The sequence below is a fragment of the Delphinus delphis genome, chromosome 11 (assembly GCF_949987515.2).
Source record: "Delphinus delphis chromosome 11, mDelDel1.2, whole genome shotgun sequence".
NCBI classification, from domain to species: domain Eukaryota; kingdom Metazoa; phylum Chordata; class Mammalia; order Artiodactyla; family Delphinidae; genus Delphinus; species Delphinus delphis.
This window is the reverse complement of record NC_082693.1, coordinates 13,275,445-13,300,716: the sequence shown is the minus strand read 5'-3', so window position 1 is coordinate 13,300,716 and position 25,272 is coordinate 13,275,445. Positions and strand designations below refer to the sequence as shown.

At 36.7% G+C, this 25,272-nt stretch overlaps 1 protein-coding gene across 1 annotated transcript in view; it reads left to right on the top strand.

Moving 5' to 3' along the window:
* The window catches only part of SLC15A5 (solute carrier family 15 member 5), a 90,339-nt gene that overhangs the window by 52,755 nt on the left and 12,312 nt on the right, over positions 1-25,272 (top strand). Inside the window, 1 exon segment of the mRNA XM_060024345.1 lies at positions 8,679-8,810. Coding sequence (XP_059880328.1) covers positions 8,679-8,810 — 132 coding nt within the window.

The following is a 25,272-nucleotide window of genomic DNA, read 5'->3' as shown; positions in this document are numbered from 1 at the left end:
TAAAGAAATATATATTTTATATATATATACATGCACACATACACATACATATATATGATGCTGAAGCAGTTCTTTGAAAAAAGTCAAAATAAAATTGTGTCATTACAGTCATATATATGTTAGACTTCTTTTTTATAATTTTAAATCATTTCATTCTACATGAAATAAAAGGTTTTATGAGATTCTAAAATGTGGCTATCACTGTTTAACACTACAAGGAATACAACAGAAGTATAAAAGAACGCCACCACACAAATATTTGTGACTTCCTTGATGTTTCCAGAAAATTGTTGGACGTAGTCAGCCAGAATTTTATAGGTTAGATGTGAAGAAAGGTAATGTATGAAGGTGATGAGTGAATACAGTCAGGAAATGCCCAGCCAGCTAAGCAATTGTGGTTCAACACACAAAAGCCAGAGAGGCACTTACACACATAGACTTAAAAAGGCAGATCATGTAGTATAAATCATTTAGTCCACCCATCCCTGATTTACCCATCTGGAAACTGAGGTCAAACTAAGTCAACTGACTTATCCTCTATAGAGCTCATGGGGTAGGGACCAGAAACTTTGTTTTGATTTACAGCTTTGTCACTTACTACATGTGTGACCTTAAAAATTCATTTAACCACTAAGCTTCACCTTTTAGATCTTTAAAATGGAAATAATTATAATCCTTCCTTATATCACAGCATCAGTGTAACAGTCAATGGGAATGAAGCCTACTTCTTGAGAATTAAATGACATAAAATGTGAAAGGGTGTTTTGAACTGTAAAATCAAGAATCACTCTTCTGGAAGGCAGTACAGCATAGCTGTTAATATCTATGGTCTTAAAGTCAGGCAGATCTGAATTCAAACCCACTTCAGCCACTGACTGGTTGCGTGACCTTGGCAAAATTATTCTGCATTTCTGAGCCTTTCTCATCATCTATAAAATGGGGAAGGGATATTGTAAGGACTAAGTGAAATATTTCACGTAAAGGAAAAAAGCAGAGTGTCGAATATATAGACAGCACTCAGTATTAGCAGCAGTAATGTATGCTGTTATTTTTGTTACTATCTTTCACATAAATTAATAGTCCAAGACTCAGGGCTCAAGCACAGATGTACGGCTCATAACTCTTTCTACCACACCTACCACAATGTGAGCATCAGGAGACCTGGCAGTGTGGGCAGAATCGTGTCTTTCTCACCAGTCGTTTTAGGTCCCTTTTTTCTCCTTACTTCTCACCTCCAATCCAACAGCAAGTCTTTGTCTTTACTCTGAAATATAATCTAAATCTGGCCCTGTCTCCAAATGAATTGATCTATGAAACACAAACAGACTCAGAGACCTAGAGAACAGATCTGTGGTTGCCAGAGGGGAGGGGGTGGGGGAGGGAAGGACTGGAAGTTTGGGGTTAGCAGATGCAAATTATTACATATAGGATGCATAAACAACAAGGTCCTACTATATAGCACAGGCAACTATATTCAATATCCTGAGATAAACCATAATGGAAAAAAAACCATTAAGAAGTGTCTTTATATGTAAAACTGAATAAACTTTGCTGTATGGCAGAAATTAATACAACATTGTAAATCAACTGTACTTCACTAAAAATAAAATTTGTTAAAATGAAAAAATGACAACTAAATCTGGCTCTGTCTCACTATGTCCTTTGCTATCCACCTGGTCTCTAATCCCAATTCCTTTTTTTTTTTTTTTTTTGGCCATGCTACAAGGCATGCAAGTTCTTTCCCAACCAGGGATTGAACCCTTGCCCCCTGCATTGGGAGCATGGGGTCTTAACCACTGGACCGCCAGGGAAGTCCTCTAATCCCAATTCTTTCTGAGCCTCCTAACTTGTCTCCCTGCTTCCTCTCCTGCCTGAGCCCATTCTCTTAACAGCTATCCTGCTCTTTCTAAAACATCAGTCCTGTCGTTCCCCTGCTTAAAATTCCACAATAGGGATTTGGAGATAAATTCCTTAAATGGTAAGACTCCACATGATTCAGCCTCCGTGTACTGCTCCAACCACATTCTATAACATTCTTTCCCCTGATCGCTTCACTAGAAATTTGATGATCTTCATTCTGTGTTTCTAAGGTGTCAAACTTATTTTTGCCCCAAGGCCTTTGAACTTCTGTCTAGAATCTCTTTTCTTTCCTCTTCAAGCAGCTGGCTTCTCCTCATTATTGAGTTTTCTCAAAGATCATCTCGTCAGAGAGGATTCCCTGGTCATCCCATCATCTTCCAGTCCATTACCCTGTTCCACTTTTTTTAAAATAACACTTGTGAGAATCAAAAATTTTCTTATTTATAAGTGTACGTTTATTGCCTGCCTCTCACCATGAGAATGTACAGTCTTGAAGTACATTTTCTGATCTTTCTTTTTCATCTCTGTATTCTTCTGTGTTCTGAAAAGTACACATATATGGTAGGTGATAAATAAGTATAGTTTATATACTAGATTGAATAAACTAATGAATGCATGAACTCTATAGCCATTTCTATTTGAGTATAATAAAAATATACTATTCAAATTACTGACAGTGTCCTACGTTGTTAGCACTGAGAAAGCAAGCACAGTGGATCACTTCCGAAATTTCAGTGGACATTTTTTACCCCGCTGAGTCATGGTGGACATTGAAGATGATCCGGAAGAAAAAAAAAAAAACACTTCAAATTATGTCTTAATCATGGCAGTGTATACCCCAGCTATCTCATAACTTGTTTTTGTTTATTCAAATAATACTGTGTGGGTGTCTACAATATGCCTGACACTGCTCTAGGAACTTAAGACACATCAGCTTAAAAAAAAGAAAGAAAATATTTCTGCCATTGTAGGACTTATATTCTACCAAGGGGAGAAAGGTAATACACAATAAATGTAATAAATACATCACAGAGCATGTTAGAAGTTGATGAGTGCTAAAGAAGAAAAGATAGAAAAGGATAAGGGGAATCATAAATGCCAAGTAGGGAGAGAACAGGTTGCAGCATTAAGAGATTGGTCAGGATAGACCCCAGTGAGAGGTGACATTTGAGCAGAGACTTGAAAGAGTTGAGGGAGTCATCCACATGGATATATGTAAAGAATATCATTGCTGGAAAAGCAGTCAGTAACTGCAAAGATGGGAGGTGTGTCTGGCAAGAAAGTGCAAGGGGTCTCATGCAGTTGGAGGAGTGAGGAAGAGAGAAACTGGTAAGAGATGAGTCAAAGTGGCCATTGTAAAGACTACAACTTGGGGCTTCCCTGGTGGTGCAGTGGTTGAGAGTCCGCCTGCCGATGCAGGGGACACGGGTTCGTGCCCGGGTCCGGGAGGATCCCACATGCTGCGGAGCGGCTGGGCCCGTGAGCCATGGCCGCTGAGCCTGCGCGTCCGGAGCCTGTGCTCCGCGGGGGGAGAGGCCACATCAGTGAGAGGCCCGCGTACCGCAAAAAAAAAAAAAAGACTACAACTTGGGCTCTGAGTGACATGGGAAAAGGAATGACATGATATTACTCACACTTAAAAAAAAAGAAAAACCCTCTCTCTGCTGTAGAGAATATACTATAGTGAGGAGAAGGATAGATACATGGAGGTAATAATCTAAGGAAGACAAATGAGTGTCTCAGAACAGGAAGAAGCAGTATAGGTAGTGAGAAATAGTCAAAGTTTAGTCATATTTGAAGACAGACCACTAGAGTGAAAGAGGGGAGTTAGCGATGACATCAAAGTTGTTGACCTGAGCAATTGGAAGGATGGAGTTGACATCTATAGAGAGATAACAGGCTACCGGTGCAGCAAGCCTTGAGGAGAAGATCATGAGTTTCATGTTGGACATGTTGAGGATGAGCTGTCAAACAGAGATATCAAAAAGGGCATTGGATATCCAAGCCTATGATTTGGTACTGAAGTAGGGGACAGATGCAATTTGACAGTCATAAGCATTTCAGTGGTATTTAAAGTAATGGGACTAGTTGAGATGACCAAGGGAGTCAGGGTACATAGGAAGTCGGTGTAGACAGAGAAGAGGATTCAAGAACTGAGAGCCCTGAGGCACTCCATTATGAAGACATTCAGGAGATGAGAAATTTGCAAAGGAGATAGAAAAGAACCTGAGAAAAGAAGAAAACCAAGAATGCAACATTTTAAAAGTCAAATGAAGAAAAGGTATCCAGGAGGAGGGAATGATCAACTGTGTCAAATGCTGATGGATCAAACAAGCTGAGGACTGAGAATTGACTATTGAATTAAACAATCTATGGGCTATGGGTGATTTTGGCAAGAGTTTTTTGTATGCCCAGAATGGGAACGTTCAAAAGCCTGACCAGAATAAGTTTAAGGGATAACGGGACAAGAAGAATTGGAGACGATTCATTTGAAAAACTTTGCTACAAAGGGAAACAGGGGAATGAAACAGTAGCTGACAAGGAATGGGGTTAAGAAAGGGTTTTTTATTTGTATTGCTTTTAAGGAAGAAAAATGATGGCATCACAGATTATTCTGGTGGGAATGATTCAACAGAGAGGGAAAGTTGATGGTGTCAGGAAAATACAAGTTGAGAATTTGGCTTACACAGTAGCAAGCATAGTTCATCAATGGGGACAGTTTGGAAGTCAGAGTGTGTAGATGCAGAAACTCATGGTGTGGAGATTCTATGGAAATTCTCTTCCAGCTATTTGATATCTTTAGTGAAGTAGGATGCCAAGCCATGAGCTGAGGATGAAGGAGGACATCTTGAGGGTTGGAAGAGAGGGGAAAGGCGTGTAGTCGTTGTCTAGAACAATGGGGAGTGAAGGAACCAGGGAGATGATATAGAAGTTACCACGGAGCATAAGGAGGCCATTTGAGGTTTGTGGGCAGGAATTTAAAATGGGTTGGTCAACGGGGTTATAAGGTTTTCTCCAGCCACATTAGACTGCATGGATATAGGAGCAGAGATAGCAGATAAAGAATTGTTTTGCCAATCAATTTCCAGAAAGCAAGAGACAGGCAAAGAAATGAGGGAATGTGGAAGAATATGACTCTGACAGTTGAACTTAAATCAGCCAGTGGAACTTAACTTGAGTAAAAAGAGTAGTGAGAACATGAAGGGCATGAAAGAGGTGAAAATAATAAAAGGAGTAATGGAGTGGAGGCCCTGAAGGAGGACAAGCATTCTGGTGGTTGAGTAGTCAAGAGTAAGCTGGGAAGATGGAAGGTGGTAGTCAGAGGGGAAGGCACAAAGTTGAGATTATGGAGTGGTGACAATTATTACTCTAGGGCATGGGTTGGCAAACATTTTCTTAAAAGTGTCAGAGAGTAAATGGTTAGGTTTTACACTCTACTCTCTGTTACAACTACTCAACTCTGTCATTGTGGTGTATAAGCAATCAGAGACAATATAAAGTGAATGCGTGTGGCTCTGTTCCAATAAAGCTTTATTTATAAATAGGTGGCAGGCTGGACCTTACCTGACTGTAGTTCAACAACCCTGGTCTGGGGTGCAAGATTCAGGGCATGACCATGGGTGTGAGTGGCTGATGTCAAGTGGAGGACAAGGACATTGGAAAGGAGGTCAGGAACCGGGAAACCAAGAGATGGCAGGATGGAAGGTTGGGAGGATGATCTATATGTATGTGTGTGTTAAAATTGCTAAGGATTAAGGCAGAAGTGGAACTGAAGAGTGTGACCATTAGAGGGGAGCTGATGACTTTGAAAAATAGAGGAAAATGTCTTAGCGATTGGTGGCTGACAGCACAAAAGAGAAATATTAGGTGATATAATTGGGTAACATGAGATTCAAAGCTGAAGCTTTTTAGGGATGAGGAAGGAAAAATGACCTGAAAATGGAAATAGTATAAAGTTCCATTTTCTAGTTCTGTGGTGCTTCTCCACATGTTCAAAATAACCCCTCACCAAATGCAATAAACACATTTTAACTGTTTAAGAACAACTGGAGTAAAAGAAATTTCCAGCAAAGAGTTCCTAGCACCAGGTGCGTCAGGAAGGCAGTTCTGGCCCTAGAGTTTGTAGATTCCGCATATGCTGTGATGGGGCATCTTTGCAAAACACTAACCACCCTCCACCTGGAGACACATTTCAGTTCTCTTTGGCAAGAAGACCAGCTTTCCCGTACACTGAATATTTTCTACAGTGTCTTCACAGTAAAATGACAATTTTAGAATAGTGGCAGACTTGTTGATCATATCTATACTACAACATGCCAAAAGAAGTATCATGGAGCCTAAAATATCAATCTGGTGCTCACCAAAGTTGAAAAAGATCGGAACATGCAAGTAGACGCCTGGAATTGGAGATCGGAGGACTTCAAGTGCTAAGTCCTATAAAAGGGAACCGGAGGCTTTCAAAACGATGAAAATGACATCAAAGAGAGATTCACCAGCAGGCAGAGAGCTGGCAAAGTGTGCTCATGAATTATAGACCACACCAGAAGTTCTAGCAAGAGAAAAGCACAGGATTAATAATTAACTAGCAAAGTAATAATGGGCTTGTAGAGTTTCTGCTTTTTCTCAGTGAAAGAAATCGGCCTACTTCGTCTTTCTGCCCATGGTTTGTCTCCTCATATTTATAAAGAGGAAAGTTCATAAGCCACATCCTTTTTATAACCATGAATCATTTCTTCCCAAAGCCTCTTCAGCATTTTCCTCGTACTCTCCCTTGGATCTTCCTGAACAAAGCTTGCGAGCTTGGCCTCAGGCTCCTGCTGTGGTTTGCACTGCACAAGAGAGCTCTGGTACCCACGGCCTCCTGTTGCCGATATTTGAAGCCCTTCTTCACAGTATTTTATTTCTCACCATCATTACCTTCATCTCCAGTAACTATGTGTGGTATTAAGTGCCCAGTTAGCACCGCCCGTAGTATTGTGCATATCTCTGCTTTCTGCCCTCCCAGGGTTTAAAATCCAGGAAAGAGGTACTGATGCTTTATTCCCACCCTCGGCCCCAGAACTCAGCACATCTGGAGCACAGAGACTCCTTTAAATGTTTATCAAATGATAAATAAAAACACGTGGAGAACACACAGAAAGCAAAACAGAAATGTTAAATGAAAACAGGAAGGAACATGAATACATTGACATTAGGTGTTAGTAAGTTCATTTAAAAGTGCTGGACAGGGCTTCCCTGGTGGCACAGGGGTTGAGAGTCCGCCTGCCGATGCAGGGGACACAGGTTCATGCCCTGGTCCAGGAAGATCCCACGTGGCGCGGAGCGGCTGGGCCCGTGAGCCATGGCCGCTGAGCCTGCGCGTCCGGAGCCTGTGCTCCGCAACGGGAGAGGCCGCAATAGTGAGAGGCCCGCGTACCGCAAAAAAAAAAAAAAAAAAAAAGTGCTGGACAAATGCAGAATTTTACTGGGGTAAAAGTACAGAGAAACCAGGGGTGAAGTCTTCCTGAGAGGGAAGGGAGAAGGTAATAAAATCTCATTCTTCTTAGAGAGAGGGAAACTAAAAGTTCAGTGCTTACGGTATATCAGTTTTCTATCACCACATCTCTTTTTTAAAAGAGCTTTAGTGTTTATCTACTAGCTCTCATTGTAGACAAATTTGCAAAGTTCAAAAGAGTAAAAATCCAATAATTTAGCCAGTCAAAGCTAAAACTGTTCATGCTATTTAATGTGTTTACTTACAATATTTTGCCACTCATATACAAAAGAGAGATGAGTACAATAAACTCCCATGTATTCATGTTCCAGCTTCATATTTTAGCTTTATCCCTTAGATTGCCATGCATATTTTAACATAGTTATGTTGATATGGAATGTACAAAATTATATATACTTAGTTCATTTATTTCTGATATTGAAACAATTATTTTTAAGCGAAAATTAAAAAGAACTTTGCTCCGTGATTTTCTTTCAACCTCTTACCACCATCATTACTATTACTCCAACGATGACTTGGGGGGAAAAAGATAACCATTTTGGAGACCCAATGCTTAAGCTACTGTCTCTCCTTAAATGGGATAATTTAAATGCATATAAAGGGCTTTGCACAGTGCCTTACACAAGTAGTTAGGGGCTATTTGATTTGGTAAAATTAATACTGTTAAAAATAGCTAAACTTATTCAGCATTGTAATAAGCACTTTACATATATTATAGCAAGTAACAGTCACAGCACCTCAGCAAGTGAGTAATGGTCTTACTTTCATTTTATAGAGAAGAACACTGAGGCTTAGGAAGTTTAAGTAACATACTTAAAATCACAGAGGTAGTAAACAGTTGACCCGAGATTTTAGTATAAGCTTATCTAACTCCAGAGCCCATGCTGTTAACCTCCATGCTAGTTTTCTATGATAAATTCAAGATTTCTATAGGGAACCTAATGATGTATATAGAAGTACAGAATCATAGACCTTATTGATAGATTGCCATGATATTAACCAGTACAAGCCTTAGCTCAATCCAAAATTCACAAGAAATATTCCAACTGAGGTGAAATTTGGGTGAATAGATTGGGACACTCAACCACCAGTAATCAAATTTTCCTTGTACCATTACAGCAGTATATTTTGCCATTTTTTATTCCTTGTAGACATCTGTAAATTGTAACATATATAGCTTACTATAGTAACTTTAACAAAGTCCAACAGAAATTTTGGCTGTTTTGGTAAACTTTCTTTGAGGTATGATCAATACTAATTTGAAGAATATCTATGAAAGTATTTTAAAGAGAATGTTCTAAATTCTGACCTTTTTTCTTCTCAGTCTCTGTAATATCATACAGATTTGTTCCAGGTACCATCAGAGGAAACTTTATGAATTGTTTGACACTGTTCAATGGTTTTGGTTGTTTCATGGGGGCACTGATGGTGGAGCTGGTCTACCTCATCTCAGAAGGTAAAAACAGTTTCACGGTATGCTTATATATATATTGATTTGATGACTAGAGAATTGAGGGACAAAACCTTAAGAGAGGGGCTTTGCTAGTGTAGTCTTTTTTCAAATTGATCCACTTTTGCAATTAAGATAGAATTAAGATAGGAAATAGACTCTTGCTGTATTCATTAATTTCTAGGAATTGTTTTTCTTTTGATAGGGGGAGGTAATTACAGAATGTCACTTCTCATGAGACCCTGTCTACTGTCTTTCTTTCGTGTATTTTAAAACAAACTGGTCATTATATTCTTACTAGGTCTTTCAACAGGGCTGTATTCCATAATGTGTCATAGCTGGCATAGGTGACCCTCAGAAAAGGTAAGTCCTGTGTAAATATAAGAGGACAGGGTATCTGGATGATCCTTTAGCCAGAAATAGTGTCTGTGCAACCAAAGAGAAATTGTGAGTTGAATGACAACTGATCTTGGAAAATTTTCCCTGTAGATATTTTGGTAAGGAGAAACAATCAATCTGAAAAATTCACATGCAACATAAAAAGTACTACACGTATATGGGCTGGTAGAAAAATCAAACAGGATAACATTAAAGATTAGCTGTCACAATGAAATGTCTTTGGCTGTTTTTAAAATCTACAGACTTTTTCCTTTATTTGTTCTGAGAGGTTAATACAGCTTAAAATTTATTACATTTGCTTGTGCTTATTTTATGGGAAATACTGCATGCCTATTCTCTGCTTTCAAAAATACTTAGTTATACTTTTAAAATAATGTAAAGAAATATTCATCTGTATTCTCTACAAATAAATTTTACTTGCCTACGTTCACACTATGGAAAACATAAATTCTATGAACGAGAAACTCCTTTCAACACTAGGGTATCCATTCAAAAAATATTTATGGAGGATCCACTCTGTTCCAATTACCATATTGGGCGCTAGAAACACCATGGCAAGCAAAATAAACTTCCAAACCGTCACAAAATTTCCAGGGGTGTAGGGAAGCAATAAAATTGAGTGTTGAATTAAATGATAGGTATAGTAGAGTTCTAGGGAACAAATCTACAATCCTTGATTGTTAAGATCAAACCCTGTTCTTTTCTTAGTTGACTGAGAAAGTTAAGCCAAAGTATATATTGAATACTTACCATGTGCTAGGCCCTGTGCTACATGGAATTATGTGAGATATGGTTCCAGTTTTCAAAGGGCTCAAATCCAAACTGTCACAATTAAGTGTGAACTACAGGAGTTGTTGACATCTCTGATGATTAGATTCTTTAAATGCAAACAAAGAACAAAGCACTGGTATTAGGATTTTATAAGATAACTTGGGAAATTCTAACCTATATCTCTACCTCAACATCTTAGTTGTTGAACATGTTTATTTTCTTCAACATTACTCAATGAAGATGTTTCTGAAAATTTGCTAAAAAAAGGTCTATAATCAAATTACATTTGACATATTCTAGAAAGACTGCAAAGTCAAACATTACTATCCGTTTACCTTTTATATAAGTCTAAGTTTTTCATATACATGCTTAAGCAACTGACCCAGAGTCTGGCCAAACTTCAAGTTAAGTTCTCCACAAGGCAGTTCTCACTTTAGTCATCAGCCACAAGTTTGGAGGTCCCCAGGGCTGCCATCACTTCTGATAAGCTGGCTATAAATATGGAGATTCCCCACAGACTCCCCCTCAGAACTGATAATTTGCTAGAAAGCACGATACTTAGGATTACAGCTTTATTATAGCAAAAGAATACAAATGGGAATGTGATAAAGGGAGAGAGGCATCAAACAAGGTCTGGGAGGGTCCCAAAAGTGAAGCTTCTTTCACCCTGAGAGATGTGGTACCCAACTGGCACATCAGTGTGTGACAATACGCAGAGTATTATCACCCAGGGAAGCTTACCTGAGCTTTGGTGTGCAGACTTTTTATTGAGGCTTTATTATGTAGGCAGATTGACTGAAACATTGGCCATGTAGTTTAACTCAATCTCCAGCCTCTTTTCTCTCTTAAGAGATCGGGCTGATATCCTGTGGCTCAAAACCCCAAACCTCTAATCATATGGTTGGTCTTCCTGGCTGGCCAGCTCCCATTCTGAGTCATGCCATTAACATAAACCATCAGGTGGGGCTTAAGAGGCCAATCATGAATAACAAACATACTTCAATCACTTAGGAAATTCAATGGTTTTAGAGTTTATCTCCCAGGAACCAGGAAGAAAGACCAGGCAATTTCTCTATCATGCACAACTATTCTTGCAAATACATTTCACTGAAAACCTAAATTTTTATTGAGAATCTGCATAGTGTGGTAGGACCTGTTATATACATTACTGGGTTTATTACAGCAATCTTATAAAGTTGATATTACTATCCTCATTTTTGAAACTTAATAATTAAGACAGAAAGAAGAAAATGAAGTGCTTCAGTCACCACCACTAGAATCTGACAGAGCTCTGACCCTCCCAGCATTCTGAAACCAATGCCAGTGTTTTTCTTCAATATTTATTTACTTATTTAAGTTTCCTTTGGCTATGCCAGGTCTCAGTTGTGGCACACGGGATCTTTGTTGCAGCATGTAGGATCTTTATTTGCAGCCAATGTTGATTTTAATACATCAAACAGCTACTAAGGGTCACACAGTGTAAGGGCTTTTTACTTCTGCAATAAAATCTCCTTGGATGGAGGTCTGCATATAGGATATTATTGAGAATATTCTAGACATAGTAAAAGATAGATTTTTAAAAGCTTATATAATTTTGGCAGAGTTTGGTGTCCATGAAAGGAGGTTTACTAAGAACACATGGTAAGGACATCTTAGCAACATGGGATGTGCAGGGGAGATTCTCTAAACTTATGTTCAAAAGAACACCATTTAAATTACTGATGATTGATTTGATTTACTTCTGAAAACTTTTTTTTCTGTTCATAGTAATACCGTGTTACATCAAATCACATCCCAATAAATTAGAATCTTACAGTTGGATATCACCTTGGAGGTAATCTAGTCTAACATTGTACCAAAAACTAGAAGATGTACCATCATCTTCCAGTGCCCAGAAAAATTCTCTACTTTGAGAAGTAACCTAAGTCTACCCATCTGTTGATAACTGTATTCCACAGGATAAGCTTAGTTTTCTATCCACATATCAACTCTTCAAACATTTGATAAATATTTGGAGAAGTAATGTGGTACAATGTTTAAAAGAGTAGGTCCTGTAGTCAAACGATATGAATTCCAATCCAGGTAGTCTAGCTGTGTGTCCTCAGTTTTCATGCCAAAAACAACAATAAATAATTCATCATGTTGCTGAGAGGATTAAGTAATTAATATGCACAATAAGTGCTCAATAAAGACAGCTATTATGATCCCCTTCTATTTTATAGACAAACCACTCCAGTTTTTTTCATGTTACATGATTCCCTGATTTTTCACTATCAAAACCCCTCCATCCATTAAACAAACAAGTTGTCAGTATCTTTCTTAAAATATGGTTTCCAGAATCAATCGCAATACTCAAAATGGGTACATCAAGATAGATATGTTACTTCTATCAACCTTCTCTCTCCTCTCTTTCTTAATGCCAACAGCGACTGTGGTGACTTTTTCAGTAATTGCATCACACCTATGGTAAATTAAAACCTGAGGCTTTTTTTTATTTTTGGCAGTTTTTCTCAATTCAGTTCCAGTCATCTTATCACAATTTCTTTTCCTAATTAAATGGGGCACTTTATCTCTATCCTTAATAAATGTCAACCCATCATTCTAAATAACAGACATTTTAAAAACTTGACTCTGTCATCCAGTGAATTACTAATCTTTACTTCTTTACCAGCTTTGTGTCATCTGCAAATTTAGTAAGCAAGTTCCTCGACTTCTTCCAGGTAATTGATAAAATTGTTGAACTGGACAGGACCAAAACCAAAGCCTTGTGGAAAATACCTAGAGATCTCACTGCAAGTTAATGACAATCAACTAATCCTTCCCTTTTGGATATAATCATCTCCCACTTCACCTAATTACTATCATTCAGCCCACACACTTCTCCATCATTCCCAGAATGACATCACAGGAGACTTTTGTCACATGTTTTTCTAGGAATAGGATGTATCTGAGTTTGTGACAGTCCCTTTAACCATCAGATTAGCATTCGTCAGGAAAGGAAATGAAGTTCATTTAGATGATTTGGTTTTAGTGACTGTAAACCGGCGTATGGTGACTAATTAGGGCCCCTAAGAGAGGGTGATCCTTTGACTTTTTGCATGACTTTGGGCAGGTCATCATCACTCTGTTTCCTCTTACGTAAAAAAAGAGAATGCTGCACTTCAGTTTTCTCAGAGATGATGGGAGGATAAAATTAAGTAATGTATTTGAAATTTTAATGCCAGAGATTATTTTAAATATAAAATAAAGCCATAGTGGCACATTTGGTTAGAAATAAGATGGGTCTATTTAATCAAACAACCAGACCAATTTCTTTGACAGAACCGACCATAGTGAAAAGAACACTATAGCTCTATGCTTAAGCATCTCACAAGCCTCCACATTCCATTTAGCATATAGGATATTTTAAACCTTCAAGGATTTATGTCAGCAGAGCATGTGTGTATGTGAGTGCGTGTGTGAGTGTTAGTGTATGATTGGAAAAGATGATCAGCTATCACGGTCTCCAAGCTACATTAGTCATTTTTAGCACCATGATGGAGAATGGTGTGAATGCGGTAAACTCAAAAGATTTCTCAAAACTTGACTGTGCAGACAGATAACTGCTAGAATGACATTTTCAGTACAAGTGAGAAAACTGATCCTTCTGGGATCTCTAACTCTGAGTGCTTTAAAGAAGATACAAGACTAAACCCATCCTCCTACACTAATCATTTCAGGAATAGTTTATCTAGAAGTAGCAATGCTAATAAAAGGGAGGGAAGAAGTCAGTCAAACTGCTTATTTCGACTCTATGCCATTAGCAACCAGATCAATTTTCTCACACGCATGAGTGCGAGCTTACCTTTTGACAAAAATAACGAAATAGAATTCAGTGAAAAGTGACATCTTAGTTATGGATGTGTAGGTGATTGAAAGATCCAAAGCAAAATGTCTCAGAGAAACTGGATAATTGGGCAGAATCAAGGGGTCAAGGTAGACATCTTCTTGTCCCCGTTAGTCCTTCCTCTTCAGAGTTCAGGAAAGAAGCAGAGAATTTAGCTGTTTAATTCCCACCAAGAGCATTTTAAATTAGAACAGTGATCTTTTAAAATTCTCATTTAAATATCTATGATTCCTGAGACCACTGACAGCCATCTCAGCATGAATCAAGGAGTCGTTCTTGAAACAGGAATTTGCAGTTGCAGTAAACTTGAAAGAAGAAAGTACTTATGCATCTGGAAGGCTATTCAACTGGATTTCACAGGTCCGTGCCTACTTTCTTAGAGATGTGTTTCTTCCAATTCACATCAATGCCTCAGGTCTAACTACAAATGGCTTTCGAGATGACAGATTTTTAGACCCAGAAGGGAAAAGAAGTGGGCTGCTACCCCGTGATTCACCTTTAGCTAGGCCATATTCTACTAGACCGCCCACTGGTTTCGTGCCGCTCTTCCCGTGGCTAACATGGCATTGCCCCCAGTGCTCTACGGGCAAACCTGCTATCGATCCTCCATCAGACTCAGGTGCAGAGACCTCCTTGTCCAATGGGGCACTTAAATATCCCAGAAACAACTTACTCTACACCCTCAACCTTTGGCTCCAGAGAGACCCTTAGAGCTGCCTGGAGGTCTTAGGGTTCATAACAGTATCAGGACAAAGCCCCAAATACTTTTTACATGTGGACAGGAGCATCCATTGCTGTTGGCTCACGAGAGGTAGAAACAGAGGAACTTGGAGTCAGACCAACCTGAGTTCCAACTCAGCTCAGCCCTTGATAAACTGTGAGGTCTTGAGCACTAGGGGTTCAGAACAGCCCTCCCCAAGATGTGCCAGTTTGGCGTATTATTTATTTGAGCTAAAGTTTGGATTATTTTGAACTGAAGTCAGTGGAGACTTTACTGCCCCTCCCTTAACTTCCTAGAAAAATTTAAACTGGGAATGTTTCCCGGAAAAAGAGTTTTCACCAGAGGTAAATTTTACCTAAGTGGGCCCCATCTATATGGCAGGGCAAACATCTAGTTACGAAACATCTGCTCTTTTTCTTATTATCCTGTGAATTCCCCTCTTTCTTTGGAAGCTCCAGGCCCCTATCCCATTTCTTACATCAGGTTGGTATATATACCTCATGTTATCTTTCTGTCTTTGAACCTCTCATGTATGTGGGGTTCCCCGTAAGTACAAAATTAAATTTGAATTTCTCCTGTCAATCTGTCTCATGTCAATTTCATTCTTAGACCAGCCAGAAGAACCTAGAAGGACAGAAGGAAGTTTTTTTCACCCCTGACTGCACATTACTTAACCTGTCTGAGTCTCAATTTCTCCTTCTCTAAAATGGTATCACTAACAATTTCCAAGATATCTATGAGGACCAGAGGAAATAGACATAAAGCACCAGATCAGTAAAGGTGCACAAAAATAATGATTTGTATTGTTATTGTAATTTGAGTGGGATCTCAACATTTTCCAAGTGAGCTAGGATTACCATGGGCATGGTGTTCAGGTTTGGCATTTTTATAATTCTTCAGAAAAGAATATGTCCCATAAATGCAGAGCTCAGGTGTCCTATCAGCTTCAATTCCAGGACCAGATTGGGATTAGATGAAATAAAGCCACGTTCTGAGATTCTTCTTGGCCTCATGGACCCATGCCATTAGCGGTGCTCCCTCTGCATGGCAAACTTACATGTCTAGATAAAGTTAGATTCACATCCATGTTCATACTAAGAGTGCCTGCAAACGGTGTTGAAGTTGACCCTAGAAAGATGAGTGGTATTTGGCTTGTTGAGCATAATAGTGAAGAATTTCTGGTGGAAAGAACATATAACAAAGCCTGGAAGTAAGGAGTCACCTGGTGCATCAGAGGAACTCAGAGATCAGTAACCTGAAAATATTCAGGGAGTATCACATGAAGTCAGGTTGAGAAAGCAGAATTAAAATCATGCAGGACCTTTGGCTTACAGGGATTTTTTTTTTAACCTGTATGCAATAAGAAATTATAAAGGCATCAAGCAAGTGACATGAGCTATTTGTGTTTTAAGATCACTGTGGATGCAATGTAATTTGAAAAGGAAAGAAGAATGGCTTGGGAGAAGCAGGAAGGGTTCAAATGAAGTAACTCAGGCAAGTCTAGTGGTGATGAACTAGCGAGGAAGTAGGCAGATGGAGAGAAATGGATAGATATAAGCTTGATTTCAGAGGTAGAATCAATAGTGCTTAGTGATGGTTTTGACAAAGTCAGGAGGTGGTAGGATGCAGAAGAGAGGAGTGGTATCAAGGAAGCATCCCAGATTCTGCCAAAAGCAACTGGGTGGGCAAAGCTTCTATTTACTAAATGGAGAACACTAGAAGACAAAGAGGTTGAAAAACTTTTCAGCCATTCATTTTTTAACACACTAAGTTTGACCTACCTGTGAGACATCAGAATGGAAATAGCTGGATCTCAGAAAAAGGATCTGGGTTAGATATATAAATATGAGAATCTTTGGCACAAAAATAGTGTTTGAATCCCTGGAAGTGAATAAAATTATCTAGTGTGAATATTAAGAACGAGGAGAAGAAGGACTCCGGGAACTAGACCTGAAAAGCCTCAATAGTAGAGGTTAAATGGAGGAGAAATGGCCAGCCGGAGAAGGAAAAGGCCAGTCAGAGGGTGGAGGGAAATATACACGTACATACATATGTGTGTGTGTGTGTGTGTGTGTGTGTGTGTGTGTGTGTGTGTACTGAAGAGAGAGGACTGATTCAAACAGGAGATGATACATTGTGTTAAATGCTACTGTGAGATCAAGTAGAGTGAGGAATGGAATGTATCCATAGATCTAGCAACATGATCATCACTGGTAACCTTAGCAAGAGTCATTTCAGCAGTGAGGAGGGAAAGAAAACCACATTGGAGTAGGGTCAAAAATATCTAGGAAGTGAGGAAATAAGGGCATCACATCTAAACAACTCTTTTGAAGAACTTTCTCTGAAGATTTAAGAAATAAAGTGGTGGTTTGGAGGAAGCTGTGGGTACATTCACCAGATTTAGCACTTAACAATGTAAGACACCCAATTATGTTTGAATTTCAGGTAAACTAAAAATTTTTCTAGAATAAGTATGTCCCATGCAATATTACGGATGTACTTTGCATAAATTATACTTTACAAAAGTATGTGGGTGATATTTAGGACATGCTTATTCTAAAAAGTAATTCATGGTTGTTCTGAAACTCAAATTTAACTGTGAGCCCTGTGTTTTACCTGGGAAACTGAGATGTGGGTTCGAGATACATTTTTTTTAATTTTGAGAGATACTGGATCACATTTAACTGATGAAATTATCTGGCACAAATGGAGAAGTTAAAAATGCAAGAGACAAGGGGAGGTTGACTTCTTATCAGAGGGTGGATACTTCTTTCCTGCACTGAAATAGAAGAAAGGAGAGCGTGGGTGCAGGTGCAGATGTGTAGTTCTGGTGTTAGAAATGTTCTGGAGCCTTCCTTTCAAGGCTCCCAACTTTCTTTATAAAGTAGGCAGCAAACCATTCATGAAAACAAAGGGGGCTTAGGATGAGAATAAAGAGTAGGAAAGACAGGGGGATCGGAATTTGTTATTTCGAGAGCTAGAAAAGATGATTTAGAAGAGAAATGTTAAGAAGGGTGGCAGTGTTGAAGACCCAGTTGACACTGGTGATCATGAAGGGTGATTTCAAACCACCTAAAGCATGATTTTGCCCAGTGCTATTCAGGTGCTCAAGGCAGGCATGAAACTGTCTGGTAGATTTTAAAATGGTCTAAAGACCATAAGACACAAGAAGAAAGGCACAAACTCTATTCTAGATTTTAAGTAATTCAGGATAAATCTTATAGGCTATTTCCCTATAAATATGCAAAAAATGAGAAAAGCTTTCTTCTCAAATTTTGATATGAATAAATCTACACCATTAGCTAGTTGCAGGTGCAAGTGAAAGGATAGACTGTACAAGCAGGCAGATTTGGGGCAAAAATCAGTTTCTGCTATATCGATGATGTTATTTAAATTCGATATTTCACTCTTTGAAACAGCTCCACTTAGAGCTTGATTTATTAATTCAGTCCACAAAAACACATTAGGTTCCTACTATGTGCAAGAACTGGCTAGATACTGAATTAATAATACCATGGCTGATGTTTAATTAACAAGAAGAACCTTACAGAAATATTTGACACTCAAATTAATATCAGATCTATTCATTTGACTAATGCTATTACAATTACAGTTCAGAGCTAATGGCATTATCGGGCTATTATCACAAAGCATTGCCTCTCTTCTAAAACTCATTTCCATGATAATTCATTGAAATCATCATGAGAACACACTATCTTGATGGGTTTTTACCTCCCAATGCTCTTCAAGAGAATGAAATCACCCTTATAAGAAAGCTTGTTATCCCAAATATCACCCAGGCCCGTTCTCCTGCAGTTCAGGTGAACAATGCAGAGAGATTTCTCAACAATTTTGAAAGACACGGTGTCCCTTCCTGGAAACAGCAAGTTGATTTCATTTTTATCCACAATTCCCAAGAAGTAGAAATGCAAATTTTAGTCTCGATGCAGACATTGTTATGAGAACAAAGTATTGAGCATGTGCAGATCCGGGGCCCAATCTCCAATCACCCATTCATTCAACAAATATTCATTCTGTCTCCTTTACATGACTTCAGGCAAACAGTTCAGCCTCTCTGTGCCTCTGTTTCCTTGTCTGTAATTTGAGGGTAATAATAATTTGAGTAGTTATTAGATAAATATGAAAAAGTGGTAGAAAAGCCAAAGTTAGAATATAGTTGTTAGGCATTTTTTCCTTCAGGTATCATGAAAATTAATGTGTTTTAAAAATTAACTCAGGTAGTAGAGCTATGAATCTCAAATGAAGCATTTAAATCAGGTTAGTGAAAGGAGGAAGGAAAGAAATTAACATTTATTAAGTGTCAGTTATATGCAGACCTTGCTGTATGCATTTCACAAAGATATTATTTCATTAAATCTTCACAACAATTCTTTGGGGGTAGATATTTGTAGCCTCACCATGAATAAGAAGAAAATGAGCTCAGAAAACTATACAAGTTGCCCAAATCATACAGCCAAGGTGGATCCCTGATTCCAAAGCTCTTTTCACTGCACAGGGTTTATTTCCCTGGACACAGAAGCACGTCCACCCTGGAAAATGATGGTTACATCTTTTTAATTGCATACGTCTTGGCTCCCAAGGAAAAAGCACATAGTGAAGTGATAGATGTGCCTAAAGTCAAGTAAGGTATAAAACCCATTTCAGTTTTGTCTCAACAATTTTGGATGTTTGCTAGATGACCCCCATTGTAAAATAACTTTTAAAAAAGTCTAACAAAGTTTGAGATAGATAATTGCTCCCTGTGTCCAACTATCATTTGAAAAATTTCAAAAGGCACATTTTAAGATTTTCAAAGTTTCAATAAAAACAAAAATAAACAAATGGGACCTAATCAAACTTAGCTTTTGCACAGCAAAGGAAACCATAAACAAAACGAAAAGACAACCTGCAGAATGGGAGAAAATATTTGCAAATGATGTGACTGACAAGGGCTTAATTTACAAAATATACAAAGCTCATACAACTCAAGAACGAAAAAACAAACAACCCAATTGAAAAACAGGCAGAAGACCTAAACAGACATTTCTCCAAAGAAGACATACAGATGGCCAATAGGCACATGAAAAGGTGATCAACATCACTAATTATCAGAGAAATGCACATCAAAACTACAGTGAGGTATCACCTCACACAGGTCAGAATGGCCATCATTAAAAAGTCTACAAATAATAAATACTGGAGGGGGTGTAGAGAAAAGGGAACCCTCCTACACTGTTGGTGGGAATGTAAGTTGGTGCAGCCACTTTGGAAAACAGTGTGGGGGTTCCTCAGAAAACTAAAAATAGAATTACCATATGATCCAGCAATCCCACTCCTGGGCATATATACGGACAAAACTATAATTCAAAAAGATACATGCACGTCTATATTCATAGCAGCACTACTCATAATAGCCAAGACATGGAAACAACCTAAATGTCCATCGACAGATGAATGGATAAAGAAGATGTGATACATATATATATATATATATATATATACACACACACAATGGAATACTACTCAGCCATAAAAAAGAATGAAATAATGCCATTTGCAGCAACATGGATGCAACTAGAGATTATCATACCAAGTGAAGTAAGTCAGGAGAAAGACAAATACCATATAACTTACATGTGGAAGCTAAAATATGACACACATGAACCTATCTATGAAACAGAAACAGAATCATGGACATTGAGAACAGACTTGTGGTTGCCAAGGGGAAGGGTGGTGGGGGAGGGATGGAGTGGGAGGCTGGGGTGAGCAGATGTAGGCTTTTATATATAGAATGGATAAACAACAAGGTCCTACTGTAGAGCACAGGAAACTATGTTCAATATCCTATGATAAACCATAATGGAAAAGAATATTAAAAGAATGTATATATATGTATAATTGAATCACTTTGCTGGTCAGTAGTCATTAACACAACATTGTAAATCAATTATACTTCAATTAAAAAAATTAAAATTAAAAAAATAAAGATTTTTCACAGTTCCATTACCTTCAGAATAAAACAGTAGTTAGTAAAAAGGGGAAATACTGCCTCTTCCTCCAAAAAGAGATAGCCAAAGTCTGCCTTGAATCAAAAACAATATGCCTTAGCACTTAAAATAATGCCATGTATACTTGAGGTATTGGGCAAATCTAGGATTTCAATAGAGAATACAGTGAAATGTCACTGAAGGGTTCAGAATCAACCAGTTTTTGTCACTTGGGGTATTATAATTTCCAAAATAAAATCTTAGGACAGGTTTGTAAATAGCACATAACTTGTTACAACATTGAGGCTGTTATCCTGTACTTTGCTGAAGAAGAGTTAGTTGTGATTGAAAACCAGCCAATTCTGATCTTTTATAATAAATCAGAAATGATTCTTAGAAGTCAAATTTTTTCAAAAGTATGTTTGATTAAGTGGTTTTAAAATAGTAATTTTCTGCCATAAAGGTAATATATCATGAAATAAATCCAAAGTATAAAAGAAGGGAGAAAAAAAGACTTTGAAAAGATAATAGCAATTATTATTTGGGTAAATTTTCTTCCAAATTTTTTTTATTTGTGTGTGTGGGTATTAAATTTATATGGGTATATATTTTAAGCAAAATTAGTGTCCGAATTAATCCTGCTGAAAGCTCAATAAATAAATTTGTATCAAGTACCCACCTTTTGTTCTTTCCTTAAAAATATTGAGAGCATATTTCCATGTCTCTCCAAAAGAATAAGAGCTCACTTTTAACAATTACTTGATATATTTCATTGCATGGATGAATATATATCTTAATTTAATTTGCCTTTCCCTTCTTGAGGAATATTTAGGTTGTTTCCCATTTTCTAATGCTACAAATAGTACTAAGGTGAGCATGTTTTATATAATATTAAAGTACATCAACTTATTGTCTCCGTGGAATAGAATTCTGAATATGTGATTGCTTTCAATGAAGTTAAATATTTTAAAGACTCCTGAGAAGTAAAGCCAAATTGTTTTCTAAAAGGCTACATCAATTATGCTGCCAGTGTGGTAGGATAATATTGTCTCAATGTATTAATTTCAGCCCTGAGAATATTACTATTTTAATCTTTGTTAATCTGATTAGCAAAAATTATATTCCATTGTTAGTTTAATTTGTGTTTTTAAGAACAGGAAATTGAAATTTTTAATGTTATGAACATTGCTATCTTTTTTTCATTCATAAAATGACATCTCATATTCTTTGCCCATTCTTCTTTTGGTCTATTTGTGTTTTTTCTTATTGCTTTCTATACCTTGAAACTTTAGAGATATTATCATTGTCATTTATTGTTAATATTTTCCCAGTTTTAGCTAAACATTTAATTTTATAGATGAGTTTTTTTACATGTGTTTTGCTAATATATGTAATCAATTCTATCAACTTTTATCACTGTGATTAATTTCATTGCATTTATCTATAGTTATGGAATTTTAGTAGATTAATAGTTTGAATAGAATTTTCTCATTCATGTGGACTTAATTTTCATGTTAAGTAAAGATAACACTTATTTGATTCAAATAAAAAAGTTGCACAACATAGTTTGATGTATGTTGAGAAAGGTTAGTTAAACCAAAAATATTCCACAACCATAGGATAAATGAAATGAATCTGATTAATGATGTGTACTTTATTTTTATTTATTTATTTATTTTTAGATATTTTTTGATGTGGACCATTGTTAAAGTCTTTATTGAATTTTTGTTACAATATTGCTTGTGTTTTATGTTTTGGTTTTTTGGCCACGAGGCATGTGGGATCTTAGCTCCCCAACCAGGGATCAAAGCCGCACCCCCTACATTGGAAGGTGAAGTCTTAACCACTGGACCACCAGGGAAGTCCCGTGATGTGTACTTTAATATAGCCTTAGTGCTCAGGTGATCTTAGGACTGTTTCAGGGCTATCTTTGCATCTTGTTCCTTTCAGTTGCCTCTTGATTTTAGCTTAGTATCACCCTCTTTTTAATTATTACAGTTTTATGATATATAATACATATCAGGTATTACTAATCATCCTTCTTATGGTCATTCTTCATTTATAAAAATATAATAAATACAAGAATCATATTACCTATGGTTTATACCTCCATATGAATTTCAAAATCATTCTTTTAGCTTTCCCCAAATCCTGTTTTTATTTAATAAAATAAGTAGAAGTTGTTAGCTTTTAGGAAAAAAAATAAAAGCTTTTACAATAGTGTTCCATCTAAGTGTATAACATTTTAAATTTATTCAGTGTTTAAAAATTTACTTCAGTAAGATTCTTTTCTTCATATATATCCTTAACATTTCTTGTTAGAGTTATTGTAGGCATTTTATGCTCTTTTTCTTTTTGCTATTATGAACTGAATCATTTTCCCTCATTACAACTCAATGAGATAATCACTATCATATAAGGAGATTATTAATGCTTATGTCTTCATCTTGCATCCAACTTCTTAAACTTTCTCAGTAAATTTCTGAGAATATTTTAGTTGATCCTTTTAAGTTTATAGCAGTATTCTCTAATCTTACGATACATAAAATTTTTATCCTTATTTTCAGTATTAACTCCTATGCTTTGCATCCTCATCAGTACACAGCACTTCCAGGGCAATGTTAATACCAGAAGACAGTCACATTTTATCTTGCTCATGATCTTAATATGAATTTTTCTCAGTTTTCTATTAAGCATATTTGTAGGTTTATAAAGATAATCTTAAATGATGTTCTTTACCATAAGAAAATGAAAATTTCTATTTCTTGTTCTCTAAGATTTAAATAAATCAGGTTAAATTTTATTGAATGCTTGTTAAACAGCTCTTGAGATCACCTTTTGATTTTTCTTACTGCTCCTGACATTATGGTATATTTAATTAATAGATTTTTCAATATGAAGTCATCTTAACATACATGGGATAAACAATCCTCAGTAGCATCAGTACTTGATGATCTTTTGCTCTGGAAGATCCAGGGGAAAGATTCACTCCTTCCATGAAAATTAAAAGGTGCATTCGGGACCTAATATCTCTTTTGAGAATCATTCTTTGTAACGTTTTCCTGCTATTTGCCGCCATTAAGATTTTTCATCTCTTCTTAGTTCTATTTTGGCAATTAATGTTTTCCTAGATAATCATCCTCCTTGCATAAGATTTTTTGACACTAACATAGCATACTCATAACTAAACATTGTTATCTCTCTTGATTCTTTTGTTGTGTATTTTGATTGGATTTGTCAGGGTTTTTGTTGTTACTGTTGTTACATTTTCCTTCAATGAATCAGCTCTTAGAACTATTTAATATACTTTAAGATATTGACTTTCTGTTCTATTTCCTTCCTCTTACTTTCCGTAGATTTTTTAAAAGTTATTTTCTGATTTTTTTTGTGTTGAATGTTTAATTCATGTATGCTCATTCTTACTCTAAAAATGAAAACAGTGTGCCTTTAAATCTGTCTCTTAACAGGATTTAAATCTGTATGCCTAAATTTGTAAATGCAATTTTCTCATTTTCTTTATTTTCTAAATACATTGTGATTGTGGTTTTCATTTCCTCTTTGACCAGCTAGTTATTTAGGAGCAGAATCTTCAATTTATAGGAATTTGGTTTGTTGTTGATATTACCTAAACTTCTATAAGTTCTATAACTTTTTTCTTTCTACTAAACAATGTGGTGGTCTTAATTAAATTCTTACCAATTGTATTATTCTTTTTTTATTGAAGTATAGTTGATTTACAATATTGGGTTAGTTTTGGGTGTACAGCAAAGTGCCAATCACATTATTCTAATTCTCTACATTATTTTCCTTTTTGCCTATTCTATCAAAAATTGATCAAAGTGTGATGTATGTAATCATTCACAAGAATTATCTACCTGTTATTTATTTCTGTGTTTCCAACAGATTTTGTTATGCTTCATTACCTAAGGGATATTCATTGACATATCTTCAATTTGAATTGTGCTTTTTACCAATATAAAAAGATCCTTGATGTCCCTTTGACATAGTTTTTCCTTTGAATTCAATTTTTCCTGAAATCAGTATTTTCTGCTATTTTATTTTCATCTTTGCCTTATGAGGCAAAGTTTCTCATTTTTATGAGTTTCTCATTTTTATTATTATTTTATGAGTTTCTCATTTTTATTATGAGTTTCTCATTTTTATTATGAGTTTCTCATTTTTATTATTATGAGTTTCTCATTTTTATTATGAGTTTCTCACTATTATTATTATTTTAACCTTTGTCATTTTGTGTTGGGGTGTTTTGTAAGCAACAGTAATAATATATATTATCATCACATTTCCTCCTTCATATGGATTTTTTTTTTTCTATTTACTTATCTTCAAGGTAGAGATTTACTGAGAGGCAGTATCTACTAACTGAGAATGTATACCGATTTCCTTACCTCTGGTCACATTCCATATTTTTGCCAAAATCTTCTGTTAAGGTGCCCCATTAAAACCAAGTTACTGCAACAAGCAGACTGCTGAGATAAAGTGAGAACGTTATCTATAGCATTTTCTGGTTCTCCAACACTCTGATCAGACAGTGTGATTATAATTTGCAGTCTCACGCATACTTGACTCTCGCTCACGTTCAACTGTAATGCTTTCCTTCTGAGAACTACAGTGCTGTGCTCCCATTACTTCTTGTCTCAGGGTTAATGGAAGTTCCACTCCCCCATGTATCAATAGTTTAGCAGC